This window comes from Haliotis rufescens, unplaced genomic scaffold, assembly GCF_023055435.1.
Source record: "Haliotis rufescens isolate VD_foot unplaced genomic scaffold, xgHalRufe1.0.p SCAF_8, whole genome shotgun sequence".
Taxonomy (NCBI): domain Eukaryota; kingdom Metazoa; phylum Mollusca; class Gastropoda; order Lepetellida; family Haliotidae; genus Haliotis; species Haliotis rufescens.
This window is the reverse complement of record NW_025964372.1, coordinates 28,346,890-28,366,478: the sequence shown is the minus strand read 5'-3', so window position 1 is coordinate 28,366,478 and position 19,589 is coordinate 28,346,890. Positions and strand designations below refer to the sequence as shown.

At 41.2% G+C, this 19,589-nt stretch overlaps 1 protein-coding gene across 3 annotated transcripts in view; it reads left to right on the top strand.

Annotated features, from left to right (window-relative positions):
* The window catches only part of LOC124143488, a 39,805-nt gene extending 24,983 nt beyond the window's left edge, over positions 1 to 14,822 (top strand). For all 3 annotated transcript variants that reach the window (XM_046512490.2, XM_046512488.2, XM_046512489.2), the window contains 8 exons: positions 997 to 1,422; positions 1,861 to 2,016; positions 3,158 to 3,319; positions 6,318 to 6,443; positions 7,179 to 7,352; positions 10,627 to 10,842; positions 12,629 to 12,802; positions 13,086 to 14,822. In XM_046512490.2, coding sequence (XP_046368446.2) covers positions 997 to 1,422; positions 1,861 to 2,016; positions 3,158 to 3,319; positions 6,318 to 6,443; positions 7,179 to 7,352; positions 10,627 to 10,842; positions 12,629 to 12,802; positions 13,086 to 13,237 — 1,586 coding nt within the window. In that variant the 3' untranslated portion in view covers positions 13,238 to 14,822. The remainder of the gene's footprint in view (positions 1 to 996; positions 1,423 to 1,860; positions 2,017 to 3,157; positions 3,320 to 6,317; positions 6,444 to 7,178; positions 7,353 to 10,626; positions 10,843 to 12,628; positions 12,803 to 13,085) is intronic.
* Positions 14,823 to 19,589: the final 4,767 nt, after the last annotated feature.

Sequence of the window (19,589 nt, the reverse complement as noted above, 5' to 3'; positions counted from 1 at the left end):
GTTCGGAGTCAGTAAACTGTATCTGAGTGGGGTATTCATGTTAAACTGCGGCATGGTATCTCAGTGGGCTAGCACTATAAATCGGCATCGGTCCCGATTAGTACAAGCAGCCGCCCCAACACGTACATGCACGTCGCTTTATAACTGCAATAATCTTGGACGCGACGCTAAACCCCCTTTTCACCTCACCTTGATACTGGAGGGCACTATGAAGAGCTTTGTTACCTGTTAATGAGCGCGTTCAGCTCAAAATTTCAGCTCGACATTAATGCCGTCAAAACTACAGGTACAATACATTGAGTTAGTTCTCCAAACGTAACTATTCTTTGACATAAAGATGTATCATTACCACACAATACTCGTGAAGATCCGGTTGAGAATAGGTCTTCAGTGACCCATGCTTGTCGAAGAAGGCGACTAACGGGATCGGGTGGTCAGGTTCGCTGACTTGTTTGGTGCATGTCATCGTATCCCAATGGCGTGGGTCGATGTGCTCATGATGTCAATCACTGGATTGTCTGGTCCAGACTCGATTATTTACAGACCGCCGTCATATATATAGCTGGAACAAACAAACAACAACCACAAGCACACACTAATATAGGTCAGTGTACGACGTGAACTCTCACATTTGTGAGACATACATTATAAGGGATGGCTTCATATGCTTCAAGGGCGGTCGGGTAGCCTAGTGGTTGAAGCGTTCGCTCGTCACGCCGAAGATCCGGATTCGATTCCCGACTTGGGTACAATGTGTGAAGCCCATTTCTGGTGTCCCCCGCCGTGATATTTCTGGAATATTGCTATGACCATACTCACTCACTAATTCATTTATTGCATCCTGTTCACATTGATCCTTTTGAGGAAAAGCAACGTACGCGCTTTTGCCCTTGAGTATCCAGAGAATTATATCTCCATGTTATTATAATAAATACCATGCACGTCCCGGATGCAACATATGCTTATTATACAACATAAGCTTTCATGTCATTTCAGAGAAAAGAGACTCCTCCGTTCTTGAAACGTCTCTTGGTTATTATTGGTCTTCCACGTGCACAGAAGAAGATACACAAAATGTTACCGACACATTTGAAAATATATTAAGACTTGAAAGTTTCTATTCGAATTGTCCGATGTGTCACATTAAAAACATAAGGGCCGCATGCAAAGGAAATCGTCGAGGGCAGCTGTTCATGGTTGTAAAAATGGAAGTGCGAAGGAGACTCCTTGAAACCGACGCTACTGAAGTTGCGGACATCGTGATGAGAACAGTCGGCTTAAAAATAAACGACTGGCTTAAAGTTAATCTGAAGACACTCAACATTATTGGCAGGAGGAGTAGAAGAATTATATACAAGAAATATCCTGTAACCGCAATGTGTGACGCTCAATACGCTGCAGACAAGGCATCAAGAGGCTGTGGTAAGGCCACATCAGTGTAATAATAATTGATTTGTAAAGCGCCTAATATCCATCGACAGTTGCTCACTGGCGCTTTGACAAAGTTATAAAGTAATGTCTATGTGCCAACAATGGGGAGATCTATTGAAAAGCTGAGGTGAAGAGGTGGGTTTTGAGGAGAGACTTAAACGTTTCCTTAGAAGCAGAGTTTCTCAGATTCAAAGACAAAGAGTTCCATAATTGTGGACTGCAAAAGGAGAAGGCAAGGTCAGACATAGCAGAAGTAGACAGAGGCTGATGCATTTTAATTACTGTCAAAGTGTGCGATTCATAATTTTAACGGACTTAAAATAAACACTGTCACAGGTTTCATTTAAGTGCCACGCCGTAGTGTGTTGACTAATGACTGATCTAGCATGTTTTACATATAGAACTGTTACAGTTTCTAATCTCTTTCAGCTGCATGCGGGGTAGGCTATGAATATGACGGGCATACCGGTTGTCGCATGTGTCGTACAGGAACATACCAAGATGACACAGGCAATCTTACATGTAGAGAGTGTCCTGCAGGCACGTTCACATTAACCCTTGGAAGAAGCCGAGAAGACTGTAAAGGTAAGGAACACTTGAACATTCGGCCTCTTAAATGTACACGATCGCAGTTTAAGGAATTACATCGTGCCTTTCGACTGTCCCGTAGTTATGGTCCGGATAGTACAAAGGTTTAAATCTGGCCCAACAGTTTTGCTACGAGACTGGTCCAATAGTTGTGCTACGAGACTTCTCCATGTTTTGCTACGAGACTGGTCCAATAGTTGTGCTACGAGACTTCTCCGTGTTTTGCTACGAGACTGGTCCAATAGTTGTGCTACGAGACTGGTCCAGCAGTTTGGGGTTTGTTTGGCAGCAGTGCATAAATAACGTCGATTGTAAATAATAGTACAGCTTTTGCTGGGATGTTAAGGATCAATGTATTTTGGACACTAATTTAATACGTTCCAGCAGAACTTTGTGTATAGATTTATATGAAATTGTGTAATATTCGTCTTGTAGCCTCATCAAAAATAAGCGTCAATACATCTTGCAAACTGCTTGCATTTCGCCTGGAATTGCGAGCCAACTAATGTCTTATTACTGGTGAGCTCACATGTTAAAATATAGATGACAGCATATTCAATTGCCATGACAAATGTACCACTTTTTATATATTTATAACATCAACTTAAACGAAAGTATTAAGAAATTGCAATCTGTGATATCGATTTCCACATGCGAACGTGACATGCATATGACACGCTATTATCATGCTATAATTACAATTTATATAGCAGTTCCATTATGAATTAAGGACAGAAAGAACGGAAGGAAGAAAGAAGAAGCAGTTAATAATCAATGAAGGTTGCAGGAAAGTTAGGAATATATTAAGGCCATATTAAGGCGGAGGATAAACCAGTGATCATAATGACAATGTGGGGTTCGAACCCGGATCCTCGTACAGCTAAGAAACGCAACTCTACACAGCGAGTTGTGTTGCCTGAGACCAATTTGCAACCTATGCCACTATGAATGAAGAAGGGAGCATCGTCGGTTATCCAGTGTATGATAGGGCCATTTCATATTGATTGGATTAATGTTGGATGAAATGAAGAGTAAGATGTAATGTCAGTAAAGTTAGTCGCTATTGAATTATGATCTAGAATCAATTAGGTCACGACAAGGAGGAAATTCATAAACGAAACATTTTCTCCCCTGATAGCTCCGTGTCCTAATGGGTCTTACTCCGATACCGGGTTGGAGCCATGCACCAAATGTCCTATCGGTCAGTACCAAGCACTGGAGGGGAGCACGACATGCAAATCCTGTGCAGAAAAGGAAATCACTCCTTCCGTTGGTAGTGAACAACAATCAGACTGTTATCGTAAGTATAGTAACGGACATGTATTACCCATAGGGTTCCAAATAACGGAGTTCCTAAACCTCGTATGTGCTCTTGTGCAAATATTACTTCACGCGCACCAGTGTATTGTTAACATCATCTTGACGACATTGTTGTCATGACTCAAATATTATTGACATAAAGTCGGACTAACGTCACACTAGAAACGATGTCAGGGCTGAAGACTGTTGACGACATCCACGAGGTCTTATAGGCTGCGGTCGTGACCAGTGCATTTTCGAAAGAGAGTGAGTGAGTGAGTGAGTTAAGATTTTAAGTCACATCGGCAATATTTCAGCCATATCGTGACTTTCAAAAGTTATATATAATAAATACATGTAAACCATAAAAACCTGTCGACAAGGGACAGTAAAATAACTAGACTTATCACAGATTATTATTTAAAACTAGCAGGGAACCATAAAAATACATCACTAGACAGGACAATACATTAAAATGGGCTATAGATCGCCAGCAACTGAAGGTAGATCACCATACTGGGGACCATGGGGACTTACAGTACCTTTGCTACCTGCATGGACCCCAGCAGGATTTACATCATCCCTTCAGTTGTTGGCGACGATTAGGGAATGTAGCTGTATTTAAAAGAACATATATTCTACGATTAAAACTATGATAGGAATAACAGACGTCGAATGATATGGACTTACTATGCCCTCTCAGGGGGACAATAATTTTACAGTTTCGAAAGAGAGACTCAAAAACATGAAGAAATAATGGGGAATAAAGAAAGTATTACACTTGCTCTTAACCAAACTCGTGTAAGAATTCATGTATTACTCTCGCTCGTTTCGTAAAATCAGCACCACACACCATCTTCCCGAGGCAAGGGAGTTAACTGACTATAAAAGTCCAATTTCCACCCATGCCGAACTAGACTGGTATTATGGAGTTACAGTTTGGCTTGACTAACGAGCCTGTCCTTAGTCCAATCAAAATCGCGTAACGAAACCAACATCCGCTTCGTAAACAATATGGCTTTCAACGTGTAGATTTCAGTCGACTGAAGGATTTGCAAAGGATGTGTACTGTCAACTGGGCGTCGACAGATATTTTCCAAATCTTTTCATGTTTTTCATCAAGGTGCCCATATGATTTGATGCACTTCACGAGGTAAGAACCGTTCTTTTACAATATAGATCTTGATATAGATATCGATCATATCGTCTTGACCGAGCGCCGCCATTTTGTTTGAAGAGGCGGAATCTGATTTGTCAATAGGAGGGACGAAGAAGGGACATTACTCGTAATAGCCACTGGAAGAGCTACGATCGAGCCGAGAAATCCCAGCCTAGTTCAGCTGGACGCATATAGTTTGTTATCTCCCTTGCCTTGGGAAGATGACGACGACACACATAACTAAACTAGCGGACAAAAGAAACGCAACCAAATAAATAACGGTCGCCAGTTTTCAACAAATTTTCCAAACAGCTCGAAAACAGTTGGGAACACACACTTGGAATGCAACTTACCCATTCCATATGAAAATGTGCACGCGTTACACGTGATTTGCGAGAAAAGTGAATTTAATCACTAAAAATTGCAAAATGTGCACAAAGTTACCTGAATGAAATTTTGGTACAAAACATGAGCAGGCTTATACTCTCTCATCAAATGAAACCGTTTAAAACAACGAACATGCCTCCACTAACCGCAGAGCAGAGGGAGAGAGCCATCGGTATGTTGCAAATGCTTCAAGTTCACCATCGCCAGACTTATCTCACGTCACAGGCAAACTGGCAGTACTGCAGACAGCCGAGGAGTGGAAGACCCAAGGTCACGACCCAGATTCCTAACTGTGACGTCATCATCCGCAAACAGCCTTGGACATCCAGTTAGCAGAAGGACCGTTGCTAGACGACTCCACTTGTAAGGCCTCCGTGCCTATCGAACTTTCAAGGGCATGACGTTAACGTTTCTACACCGATGTCACAGAATGAGATGGGCCAGGACTCTACAGCAGTGGCAGCAGAGAAATTGGCGAAGTATGTTTCCAGCGACATGAGTAGGTGCCAGCTTTTCAAGTCTGATGGGCGGGTTCGAATCTACCGACGACGTGGTGAACGGACGGCACGTTGTTGCGTCCAAGAGGTTGTAGTGTCATGGTCTGGAATGTCATCTGCGGGGATCAGAAGCCAGATCTGGTCATCATCGACGGACATCTCACTGCACGTCGTTACATTGATGAGGTTTTGCGGCCTGTGGTACTGCCTTTCCTGCAACGACGCCTACGGACGCTGTTTCAGCAGAACAACGCCACCACTCATACAGTTCGAGTCACTAGCGACTTTCTGAACGCCAACAACGTGACCGTATTACAGTGGCCAGCCAGATCACCGGACCTGTCGCCCATAGAGCACCTCTGGGAGCAACTGGGACGCAGAATTCGGAAACATCAACAGACGCCATTGACAATGGATGCCTTGGCAATTGCCCTACAGGAAGAATGGCGTAGGATCCCTAATCAGGATGTCAGGAGACTCGTGTACTCAGTTCAACGTTGTGTTAGGGCCTGCATCGTTGCTGGAGGGGGTCACATCCGATACTGAGCCATGTGTGTAGCACGGGACTTTGAAAGAGATCTACGTCGATTCTGCGGGTATGATCGAATACTTGACAGTGCACCCAGCGTGTCTGCAGAACTTTAAGTACATGGTTTTTGATCTTGTCATTTTCAAATACCGTTTTTGAATAATTGGTTTTTTTTATAATAAAACATCAACTATTACTTAATTTTGCGTCTGTTTTGTTTTAGACCTGAAAATTGTTTGGTGGCGTTTCTTTTGCCCGTCAGTTTACACAAGTGAATATAAATATGAATTGTTATTTTGGTGAAATGCAAGTTGAATGCGTTTTTTGTGTAATATCTAGTGTTGAATAAAGTTGGGGGATAATATTGCTTTGAAAAGACAAACACAGCCTTCAATTTGTTCTTTTCATTATTCATTTATCATTTCAGAGCAATCCACACAGGTGTTTAGGCTGAGAAAAGCCGACATTGGGTCAACATTCGTGACATTGAAGTGGGCTAAGCCTAAAACTCCACGTGACACTCTCATCGGATACGGCAGCGCATTCCATAAAGGTTTGGAGGCTAACGAAACACGTTTTCTAATACCAGTTTCTAGTTTAAGCCGAGGTAGTGCAGTCAGTCACCGTGTGAGACGATGTCTACATTATTTGTATCACTACACTATTCTTAGATTTAAAAAGAACGACGTACATAAGATAACTTAGTTTCACCAGTATCATTTTACATGTACTTTAAAACATGCTTTAAGTCGTTAAAAGGCAAGGCTGTTTCTATAATTTAAACAATCTTATGTATTTAACATATATGTATTTCTTTCCGTCAGATTGTCTTTGTTGGACGATAGGTGAGACAGATTATGTATGGAATCAAGGATTGACATTATACATAGGAGACATTTGTATTTACTTGTCAAAAAATAGTTTTTCTCATTGAGTGACCCGATAGTTCCATGAGTGGCGTATTCAGGAGCGTAAATGTCAACTCTGTTAGGCTTTGTTTGTTTGTTGTTTAACGCCGCACTCAGCAATATTCAAGCTATATGACGGCGGTCTGTAAATAACGAGTCTGGACCAGATTTGTTATTTATGATGTGTCATGTAAGAAGGCTCATTCCTCCTTGAAGCACAGTAACCTCGATTTTGATTAACAAGTAACTTCAATGTCCCTAATCCTTATCGATAACTTGATCTAATGTCGACATGTCCTTAAGACTTCAATTCAATGAGGTTGTCAAACATAATGCAATACGAAAGTTGTATTTCATCTAAGGTATTTCATTTACTCCAGCATCTGACAGCGAAGACATACGGGAATATCTTAATGTCACAAGCAGTAATATCACCAGGGTAACGATTACTGACCTGGAACCCGTCACTGAATACACAGTGTACGTGTGGGCCGTCACCGTAAAGGGGCCGGGTGTGAAGAGGAGTGTGAATGTCACCACGGAAAATGTCACAGGTATTGTATAAGGAGTGGCTGAGTTTGGTATAATGCTGCCTTGAATAATGTTCAGTTTTATTGATCAAGGGTCTGTGATAAGCCTGGATGAGGCTCCATCCTACTTCAGGCTAAGGCGACAATTTTTTTATTTCTTGGTTTACGGATGCGCCGCTCTTTCAAAGTCCAAATGTTAAAAAAAAATAAAAATGAAAATTACCCTTTTTTTATTACCGCCGATATTTTCGACAAAAAGTTCAAACAAAAAAAAAGATTACATTTTCTCGTCGAGCGTAAAGCAAAGGGAAGTCACTCTGATATTTCTTGCTGGGATCCTTCTCTAATACCATCATAGCTTGTCAACGCAAAGCGCAGTGGTGACCAGTTTAACTATTTCAACACTGTTGGACGTTCAAAGCCACAAGTCACACCGCACGGTAGACCGTCCAAGTCACGTCAAAATAGTTTATAATTATATTAACCTACTTGTCACATCGAACATGTCAAACAGCAAAATAAAGACGTTTCACGTCCTGAAACGTCTTTATTTACAAAGAAATAAAATCTTCAAAAATGTATCTATAAAAGTTGCCAAACTGACATCTTAGTTATTATTTCCAACTTTTCGTGCGATCGCAAGTAATCGTCAGTCAAATGACATCTCGCCTTTCGTCGCCTCGATTTCTCGGCTCGGACACGATGTCTTAGTGCCAAAATATATGCATAAGAAATCTTTGTCATAGCTCGTAACCTAGCTCTATACATCCATAAAGTTCCATATTTTTAATATAGATCGCGATTCCATGCTTAACCGTTCAGAATAACATGATTTAACCCAAACCTTTCGCCAAAGTCTGAAAAATACCGTTGCTGTAATTTGATTGGCTGCGTTAGGTCACGTGCTTAAATTTGACCAATCACGAACCTTGTAGCAGATTTTGTCGGTGAAACAATATAAGTTTTTTTAATGTATACCGACATGGCAGCCTTAGACGTTTGTGTTATTCATACGAAGCTTTGAAAACGGAGGTATTTCATCATGTTAGTGAGGGGACAGCCACTATCATCGGGAAATGGGTGGTGACAGATATTATTTGTAATTCTTTTTAAAATAATGTTCCAACAGCGTAAACAAATGAAAATAAAAAAGAAATGGGTATGTGGATTTTATGAATTCTTATATTTGGCGAAAAAATCTTTAAATTTGCGCTTCATTGATCCTTAATCTGGACGTTATGAATGTTTTAGCTTACATTATTTTTATTTAAAACGAACTTTATTAAGTTGTTAATGAATTATTTAAATAATGTAATACACATAACTTTCATATTTATAAACAATAGGATTAATTAGACCTTTCAAATAGTGTATGGCCAAACATGTAGTAGCAAAGATATTAATTTCAGCAGATAATTTCCTTAATAAATGTTGGTTTCATCTATCACACAAGAGTCTCTGGTAACTTGATGTCACAGCAGTAATCTTCTGGTTGGCTGGTGTTGAAAGAGTTAAACGTTGCCCATGCTGCCAAAATAGCAGCGTCTTTCATGCATTTCCACCCATGACATGAATATTGTTATGTTACCATCCTTGCACAAGCTGAGTGCCAGGGATATAATAAAATGTTCTTGAAAAATTGAGTTATTTGACTTTTGTTACGCCAGGATATTTTTTTTCATACCTACCTAACTTTTTAGGACAAAATTCAAGTAAAAAAAATGTGAGAGGCTTTTTTTTCTTCTTTTTTTTTAAATTGGCCTGCCTGACTTTTGAAATGAGTTTGAAATCCGTAAACCAAGAAATAAAAAAAGTGTGGCCTAAGCGGGACAATACGGATTACCTCTTTGAGATGCATTTAGAACTTGGAGCACTAAGTGGTCACCTGCTTGATAACGGTGTTAGAACCTGCACCGAAACGTCGCTCCTAATTGTAATAAACTTGTTCATCCATAAATCCTATCCTTACTCAATACCGATTAGCCAAGACAAAGCGGCTTTTGTGTGGCTGTGCTTTCATTCTGCATTGTAACGACGCTTTGTAAGTGTTGCCATCATATTTCGCCTCAACATTTTTTTAACATGTGATGTTATTTTCTTTTGCTATCTGCTTTGACGAGAACCCTTTGACGAGCCTTTTAAATGTAAGGGAGAGGATTCCCATTTCAATTGAGCTGACGGCCGTTTTACGTGGAACCGGGCGATCGGAGGTTGTTGACATAGAAACTCCACCGACAGGGCACAGGCCACATTAAATATAATTACATGTAGCTCATTCACACAAAAGTGTCTTATATGAGTGTCTCAGACCAATACAGTCTGCGAAGGGAATATGTGGCAGACCTTGGACCTGTCCCAGCTATGCCCACACGAGAAAAGACCCATATAATAACCTAGTGGTATTAGTATACGTAGTTCCAGCATTCCGCAGTATCACATGGATACCCCATTCCGAACCAACCAGGTTTGCTTTATAACCATAATTCCCAGCGCCAGGCAAGGAAACAAGAAGTACCGATTTTCAAAGTCTTTAACATGACCAGGTTAAGGGATCGAAGCATTGACCTTCCGCTTTCTGTGCAATGGCTATGACAAGGTCACAGTTGTGAGTTGGTGGCACTGAGGTTATACAACAACATTTGGAACTAATCTTGTTACTTGTTATGAACAACTGCAGTCATGAGCCTGATACGTCAACAAAGGAGGCAGCCTTTCTATTTTATAAGATGATTTGATCAATAAATACCCTGAAGGGTTACTGCTGTATATCCAGTCATATGTTGAACATTCTCGACCATACCAATGCTCAATGTTAACAGTAAATGCATTTCTGACTGTGTCTGCCGAGTGTTTGCAAGATCAAGGTAATTTATGCTCGTGCTTATTAAGGTTACAACATTCAAAGAGTGTTATTCGACTCTTGCTCAGAAGTTGTTTGATCAAGGTTACAACATTGAAGGCCTAAGTGAAGCTTTCCAAAATTGTTAAGGCAGACAAAAAAATTGTCGCATCAGTGGCAAGAATGATGAGCGATGCAATTCCACATTTTGATATGTACCATATGTTCCCGTGTTTTTTCAGGTACCAAATGCCTTGCCTTTACATGTGTTTGTGATGAGTGCCACCGGTGGGGCAGGATACGCTCACCTTTACGCGAACAACTGGTATCCTCACTATTTGATGGTGATTCGTAAACACATGCACATAATATAGCCGGAATCGAAATACCGACCCCTGCTTGATTAAGAGCTTTCTATTGGATGAGTACATAAACAGTCTAAATTTCCCCTCCTTTCAGTCACTACAACACAGATGCCACCCGAGACGACAGTAGACCCGACACTGTGTCCACCTGGGACAAACTCCCGAAGTGGAAGGAAAGACCGCGATGGTACCTGTAGACCGTGTCAATATGGTTTCTACCAGGAACACGTAGGTCGAAAAAAGTGCCAAGTTTGCAAACCAGGCTTCACAACGTGGTACGAGGGGGCGACATCCAAGAAGGACTGTGTTGGTGTGTGTTCAGATAACTTTCTGCGACGACTCTCTTTCTACTCTCTATAACCACTCTCTATGACAGCTCTCTTTAACCACTCTCTATGTTCACTCTCTATAACAATTCTCAACGTTGAAGCTCTATAACCACTCTGTATGTTGACTCTCTATAAACATTCTAAACGTTGACTCTCTATAACCACTCTCTATGTTGACTCTCTATAACCACTCTCTATGTTGACTCTCTTTAACCACTCTCCATGTTGACTCTCTAAAACCACTCTCTATGTTGACTCTCTTTAACCACTCTCTATGTTGACTCTCTATAACCACCCTCTATGACTACACTCTATAACCACTCTGTGTGTTGACCCTCTGTAACCACTCTCTATGATGACTCTTTATAACTACTCTCTTTGTTGATTCTCTATAACCACTCTCTATGTTGACTCTCTTTAAACCACTCTCTATGTTGACTCTCTATAACCACTCTGTGTGTTGACCCTCTTTAAGCACACTCTATGTTGACTCTTTTTAACCACTCTCTATGTTGGCTCTCTATAACCACCCTCTATGACTACACTCTATAACCACCCTGTATGTTGACTCTCTATAACCACTCTCTATGTTGACTCTTTATAACTACTCTCTTTGTTGATTCTCTTTAACCACTCTCTATGTTGACTCTATAACCACCCTCTATGACTACACTCTATAACCACTCTGTGTGTTGACCCTCTTTAACCACTCTCTATGTTGACTCTCTATAACCACTCTCCATGACTACGCTCTATAACCACTCTCTATGTTGACTCTCTTCAACCACCCTCTATGTTGACTCTCTATAACCACCCTCTCTGTAGACTCTCTATAACCACCCTCTATGTTGACTCTCTATAACCACTCTCTATGTTGACTCTCTATAACCACTCTCTATGTTGACTCTCTTTAACCACTCTCTATGTTGACTCTATAACCACCCTCTATGACTACACTCTCTAACCACTCTGTGTGTTGACCCTCTGTAACCACTCTCTATGACGACTCTTTATAACCACTCTCTTTGTTGACTCTCTCTAAGCACTCTCAATAACGACACTCTATAACCACTCTCGATGATAACTCTTCTGTAACGACTGTCTAGCTGATCTGTACCATAGTAGGAATGACTCTTAATGCAAAGAGCAACACAATACATCGTATATTGTGTGTGGCTGTTGTCTCTTTTTCATAGTTGGCACTTAGCACTGATGACAACGTTCAGACTCTTCCCTCAAAAAGAAGCAGTGGAGCATACTCCCCCTTTAAATGTTTATCGAGATAAATTGATTGTCAGTTAACATTAAATGTACATAGTATTACTTACATTTTCGATATTATTAAGGAACTTTGTGTGAGTTCATTGTATGCATCTGGGGATAACAGGTTAAAAGGTTCGGCGACTTGATTCCTTGCGTAACATCGTACCCCGACGGCGTTGATCGTTGCTCACAGTGACAGGATATACACTCGTCCTATAGCTGGAATACTGCTGATTGCGGCGTGAAGCAACAAAATAAATCATATGCATCTTTCTACAGCGACATCCAAACTGTATGAACTACTTTGTAGGACTTATACACAACGGTATGTGTGAGCTCATGCGGACACTGCCATGGATGTAACTATCAGAACCCAGCGATCTTAGCGCTACGACTATCGTAAATCTTTGTTTAAGTATGGGAGTCGTAGCGTTAAGGTCGCTTTGTGCAAGCGAACCCAAGTCGATTCCTGGAGATATACCTCTCCTGACGATTTCGTTTCAGACAAAAGGTGGACAACACCGACGCCATCAACTACGACAGCCCCTCCAGAACCATGTGACGACGGCTATGTTTCAGAGACAGGATTCAAGCCAGAGTGCACCAAGTGTCCAGATGGAAAGATAAATAATGATGCTCGAACTGAATGTAATTGGTGCGACGACCCCTTCTGCCGCGGTAACTATTCTCATCACTTTACTTTATAAACCATGTGTGACGGCAACATTATTTTCTATGTCACATTGAAAAAAGAAGCGATGCTTAACGATGAATGTAATTCACGCCCGTTTCCGTCGCCGAAACAGATTTCATGGGGCGTAAAAGGCAAAAAAAATCATATGATCACACAATCCACTGATAGCAACCCCACTGATATTGTGCTTCTTCTGTGTGAACAATCAGTAAAATCATTCATGTTTCAAACTTTGATGCGAATAAGATTTGTCTTTCTTTGCTCCAGTCGCGACAACGACTCAACCACCCGCGACAACGATTCAGCCACCCTCAACTGCTGCCACGACAGATGGCGTAGTCACCACTGTTTCCGACGGAAGCAACAGAACGGACAAGCGTAGTACCGGGGTTACGGTCCCTCAACGAGGTACTGCCTAGCGTCCTACCTGCGACCTGCTGACACGAAACTCGCTCTGAAAAGGCTTGACATGGCTGTTGTCACGAAGTCCTGGTGGCTAACTCAAATATTTAGATACAGGCGAACGGCCTAGACTATGTAATGATAACAACCAAACCAATCCACATATATGCAGTAATGGCGAATTCATTGTTTTGTATTAATTGTGTATATATACACCGGCTACACTTCGTCAGATATTAACGATTTTACTACTTTCGCGTTTCTGTTTTGGCAGAGTATATGTTTATTTCATAACTGAATTGTTTGATAGGCATTACTTAGAAGTTGACGGATGACAAAGTAGACACAATTCATGGATAACAACTTCTTTAATCCTGTACCAGTCTTGTTTGACAACGATCCGGGATCTATACCGACACGTCGCCTTTACAGTATTAAAGAAGTTGCCATCCATAAATTGTGTCTATTTTATTTCAAAACTGTTTAAAACATGCAAGTGGTGGATACTGTAGTGTTGTAATTATAACTGAATAACTGAGTGGAACGACGGGTTGATGTGTGCGACAACTTTCATTGATACCATCTTTTCTGAACATCGAAAGATGCTGTTGTGAAAGTTATCTGTATTCATTCCTCCACGATTTCATATGGCAAGTTTAAACCATCACTTCACAGTAATGAAATATGATATTCTGAAATAGCCATGTTAAATGACGATATAGGCAAAGAAATGATAAGAATGCATGGATGTACACTTGAAATAATTGCTGTATTAATATTTCTCCGTCACGTCATTGTCCGAATTACTCTCTGTCCTGTTTTTTATGAATTGTCCGAATAGCTTGTACGTTCTGTCCTGTTATTGTTAATTTTCCGAATACCATGTACTGTCTTTCCTGTCATTGTTAATTGTCCGAATAATGTGTACTGTCTGTCCTGTTATTGTTAATTGTCCGAATAATGTGTACTGTCTGTCCTGTTATTGTTAATTGTCCGAATAACGTGTACTGTCTGTCCTGTTATTGTTAATTGTCCGAATAACGTGTACTGTCTGTCCTGTCATTGTTGATTGTCCCTAATAATGTGTACTGTCTGTCCTGTCATTGTTGATTGTCCGAATTATGTGTACTGTCTGTCCTGTTATTCTTAATTGCCCGAATAATGTGTACTGTCTGTCCTGTAATTGTTAATTGCCCGAATAATGTGTACTGTCTGTCCTGTAATTGTTAATTGTCCGGATAATGTGTACTGTCTGTCCTGTTATTGTTAATTGTCCGAATAATGTGTACTCTCTGTATTATACTCTTCAAGTGTTTCAATTGACGTTGCTTTGGCGTTGTCTGTTATATTATATATGTGTGAAGTATAACTCTGAACACCACTTCCAAATACAAGGTTGTTATATATTTAATTAGTGTAGTCTACAGATAGGCCATGACATAAGCTCAGCCCTTGTATTTGGGACTGGTGTTCGGGTCTTATGTGTTTTGTATGTATTGTATGTGTCAAATCGTCACCAGTCCCAATTTCATTGATGAATATCCCCCTTCCTATTCATGAATGTAATACTGGATGTTGACAAATAAAGAAGTATGGCGAAAACTTTTTTGTAATGTTGTGAAGCTATTGTTGTGTTACAGAATGGACACATTTTGAGTTTTATTTGGGTGAGATAGTGAGTATGGTTTTACGCCGCCTTTAGCAATATTCCAGCAGTATCACGGCAAGGGACACCAAAAATGGGCTTCACACACAGTACCCATGTGGGGTATCGAACCCGGGTCTTGGGTGTTACGGGCGAACATTTTAACCACTAGGCTGCCCAACCGCACCGAGTTTTATTTGAATAAAAAGAGGACGAGGTTTACTTGAGGCTACCTGTGTGTGTGTGTGTGTGTGTGTGTGTGTGTGTGTGTGTGTGTGTGTGATTTTATCGAAAAAAATAAACTGTCCCAGAAAATGCCTGAAAAAAACATGCTTCAGAATGTTGAGAAAAATATATTGTCTGTGACAAAAGATACATTGTTGCGATATGTTTTTGTTAAAAAAAGCATTTGCAGCTGTAGGGTTTAACGCGGCTTTTGACAATGTAGAGTTAAATGTGGAAGGAAAGTCCGAAGAGATGCATGACGGTGAAACCCACAATCATAGGCTTCTTTCGTGTCCAAGGGAGGCAACTGCCGGACGAATTACGGCGCTTTAGGCGACTGCGCCACCCGTTCCCCTATGAGTTCCAAAGGAAATGTAGGATAAGACAGTATACATGACGTCAGTCGCCCCCTTATAAAAAACATGCAAGTTTGGACACCGTAACGGCATTGTCTTTTACATGTCCGCGCATCATAAAAGACCCTGTTCACAAGAACCATTCCGAACCCACTGACAGTCGTGAGGCAGATCTGATATTGCCACCGCAAGCATATTTCACTGATAATGTCATGATAAATTCGTTATGTGTGTCTTTGATGGGGTTTACGGGATTATACGAGAGTAACATCCCCACACTCCGTTCACATGTAACTCATACTCCCATCTTGCATAGGACCGAATTTTGTTTTATTTTGTGTTTGTTTGTTTGTTTGTTTATTTGTACAGCAGTATTTCATCAATGTGAAGCCGATCTGTAAACAACTGATTATGCACCCGAAACAGAATACAGGTTTTTTTGTTTTTTTTTGTTTGTTTGTTTGTTGTTTAACGCCGCACTCAGCAATATTCTAGCTATATGAAGGCGGTCTGTAAATAATCGAGTCCGGACCATATAATCCAGTGATTGACGTCATGAGCATAGATCCACGCAATTAGGATACGATGACATACATCAATGTTAAATCCACAATATTCAAGCACATTGTTGTTGATGAAATTCATGAGCTGACCACTACTTGTTTTGTCACCTTAATACCCAAGCAGGGTAACAGGAAGTGTCACAATTTGAACGACTGTCATGTGTGTATGGCGCGACGAGGTTATCGAACTCCACGACACCACGGGACCCGTGAAGATCCGGGTTAGAGTTGGTCTTCAGCAGCCCAACCCATGCTTGTCGTAAGAGGCGACTAACGGGAGGGGGCTGACGTGGATGCATGTCATCGTATCCCTATTGCGCAGATCGATTCTGATGATGTCAATCAGGATTATTTATTTACGGAACGTCGTGTTAGCTGGAATAATGCTGACTGCGGCGGTAAACAACAAACACACAAAAAGTACTACGGAAGCGGTCTCACATAGACAAGCAGACAGACAGACAGACAGGCAGACACAATAGAAATACCATGAAACGATAGCAAATTGGTTTGACATAAAATTAATGAATAAACATGATTTTTTTTAAAATCAGCTCCCTCCCATCCCATCCCATCCCATCCCATCCCATCCCTCCCTCCCTCGGCTTGTTCTAACTGAGCATTGGCGGCCGGGTAGCCTAGTGGTTAAAGCGTTCGCTCGTCACGTCGAAGACCCGGGTTCGATTCCCGAAATGGGTACAATGTGAAGCCTATTTCTTGTGTCCCGCGCCGTGATATTGCTGGAATATTGCTAAAGGCGGCGTAAAATCAAACTCACTCACTCACTCACTCACTCACTCACTCATACTAATGAATATATGTCTGCACAAACCATACACTGTCGTCTACAGTCCTATTGCGTACAATACACACATTCCGGCGGCCTTCTTTATTAGCCATAAATATGGTATAGTGGGTTTCATTGCTGCAGACTAGTAGTATATCGAATTTATGATCCTAGTGCATTTAAAAAAAACATGACGTAAGCAAATAAATGTTTAAGAAATAGTGATGCGATCAGGTTGCAGCGATCAGGTTAAAATACCCGTAGCTCGTGCCTTGGTACGTGTTCGGCATCACTCACAAGGTTATTATGTAATGGTGGCAATTGTCCTCGTATGTTGACCGTGGCTACCGTGAGATGGAAGTCTGTTCACCCGTGTCGGTGAGAGTTTTATACACATTTATCTAACTAACTAACTAACTAACTAACTAACTAACTAACTAACTACAAAGTAGAACAATGGTGTAAATATGAAAATATGGACTATATCTTCAAATTTTCATTCGGATATCAATATTTCGTGTTGTATGTTCACTGTAACCCTCACTGCTCCCGTTTGGTTTGATTTATAAACCCTGGACGACCAAGGTGAACTCATGTTGATGTTAGGGTCAGTTAGGGTCAGTTGACCAATGGTAGTACATGTGAAGTGTTTACGTTGTACTTCGGTTAACGTACGGAGAACAAAGTTGACCGCTGAGGTGCAGTGCTCTAGTCACCTGCTCATGTGACGTCATTTATTGATCCAAGGGGCGATGAGGCAGCCTGGTTGTTAAAGCGTTCGCTCGTCACATGGGTACCCATTTTCCGGATATTTCTGGAATATTGCTAAAAGCGGAAAACCTCAGTCACTCAGTCACTCAGTCACTCACCCACCCACCCACCCACCCACCCGCTCACCCAACCACCCACTCACTCACTCGCCCACCCACCCACCCACCCGCTCACCCACCCATCCACTCACTCACTCGCCCACCCACTCACCCACCCGCTCACCCACCCACTCACTCACTCACTCACTGATCCAATCATGACTAAAGCTATTGTCATTTATGTACTTAACTAGGTATTGATATTACTTTTGTATTCTTACATGTGTTGTGGAAGTTTAACTTTCAGTTGTTGATATTAATACTTCACAATCAATAATACAACTTTGAGGATGATGTTGCATCTCGTTTGACGTTCGCGGGTGTATTTTGTATTTTCTTGTTTTTACATGCATTAGAAAGAATAGAGGCATACTGGCTGCTTTGAAGGCCATGTGACATACGTTAGCTGTGGTATTTCCTCTTTTCCTAGCAGCCATTAATTATTATATACCTGTGGTTGCAATGTATTTATAGTGTTTTTGGGTACTGCCGTAATACAGATTAACACTGGTTAACTTAGGTTAAACCTTATCACGTACGCACTGTCAAAAGCATGCACCACTAACCAATACTCACCTCTTTAAGTGAGTCGACAATTAAATGTGTCGACATTCGGCTCGGCTCGGCTCGACTCGGAAGGTTAGGAGGGGGTATACTGTATATTGAATGTGGCGGAATTACCCGAGCGTGCGCGAATACGTTTCCTCGGCCACGTGTCCTCAGTCTTCTGTGATGGTGAGTAAAAGTATGGTTTAGCAATATTGCAGCAATATCAATATCACGGCGGGGACACCAGAAGTAGCTTAACGCCTTGTACGCATGATGGGAGTTGAACATTCGGTTGTAACGCGTGAACTCTATTACCGATGGGCTCCGCTGAATATTGCTGAGTGCGGCGGTAAACAACAAACAAACAAACAAACAAACAACAGTGGAAATGGTCGTCTTCTACATACTACTCCACAGTTCATAGGAATAGTTTTACCTTTCCATGTTACACAAATTTATCTTTTTAATATGTCCATTGTATATTTAAATAGAATAAGAGAGTGAGTCAGTGAGTATCCTTTTACGCCGCCTTTTTGCACTATTCCTGCAAATTCACGGCGGGGGACACCAGAAATGGGCTTAAAACATTGTACGCATGTCGGGAATCGAACCCTTCGGCGTGACGAGCGAACGTATAAACCACTAAGCTGCCCCACCGTCCCTTACAAATGAGTACTGGGAGGTTGTTTAGCCGAGTGGGTTCGCCACACGGGTTTGAATCCTCACTTGGGTACAACGTATGAAGCCTGTTTCTGGTGTTCCACTCCCTGACATTGCTGGAAATAAAGCGGCTCAAAGCAATATTGATAATGAATACTCATACGCAATAGTGTTTGGCTGGTTGAGTGAGCGATCGAGTAAATAAATAGGTTACACTTTATTAGACATGAAATATGCCATATTCAACAGAACACATGCGACAAAAATCGCTCAATCCTGTAGGCCATTGGCAAGAGTTTGACGCGACAAGATGCCAAGCACCCAGTATTGCATTGAAGGTGAATAATGCGTAAATGATGGATTTTACTTTCGCTTCAAACAATAAATGAGAGAGCTCACGTAGTTTAAGTAGTTCCGTCAAAAATGAAAAAGCCACTCAAACATGGTTAGATTGACGATGTAAGTATACATCTCCTCATGCTACAACACTGACACAAAAAGTAATCGCTCAAGACGGAAATAAGCATACAATAAAGGCAATTCTTAGAGACTATTTCGCAAGATACTATTCCGCCTTCACTGGCATTTTAAAACGCTTCAAAAGCTTTGCGTGTGTTGCTGGTCAAGGATTATAAGCGCTTCATGTAAATTAATATCACCTTAATGGTATGTTGTGTTTGTAGATGTAGGTTGCCGGCGCAAGCCGGCAACCGGC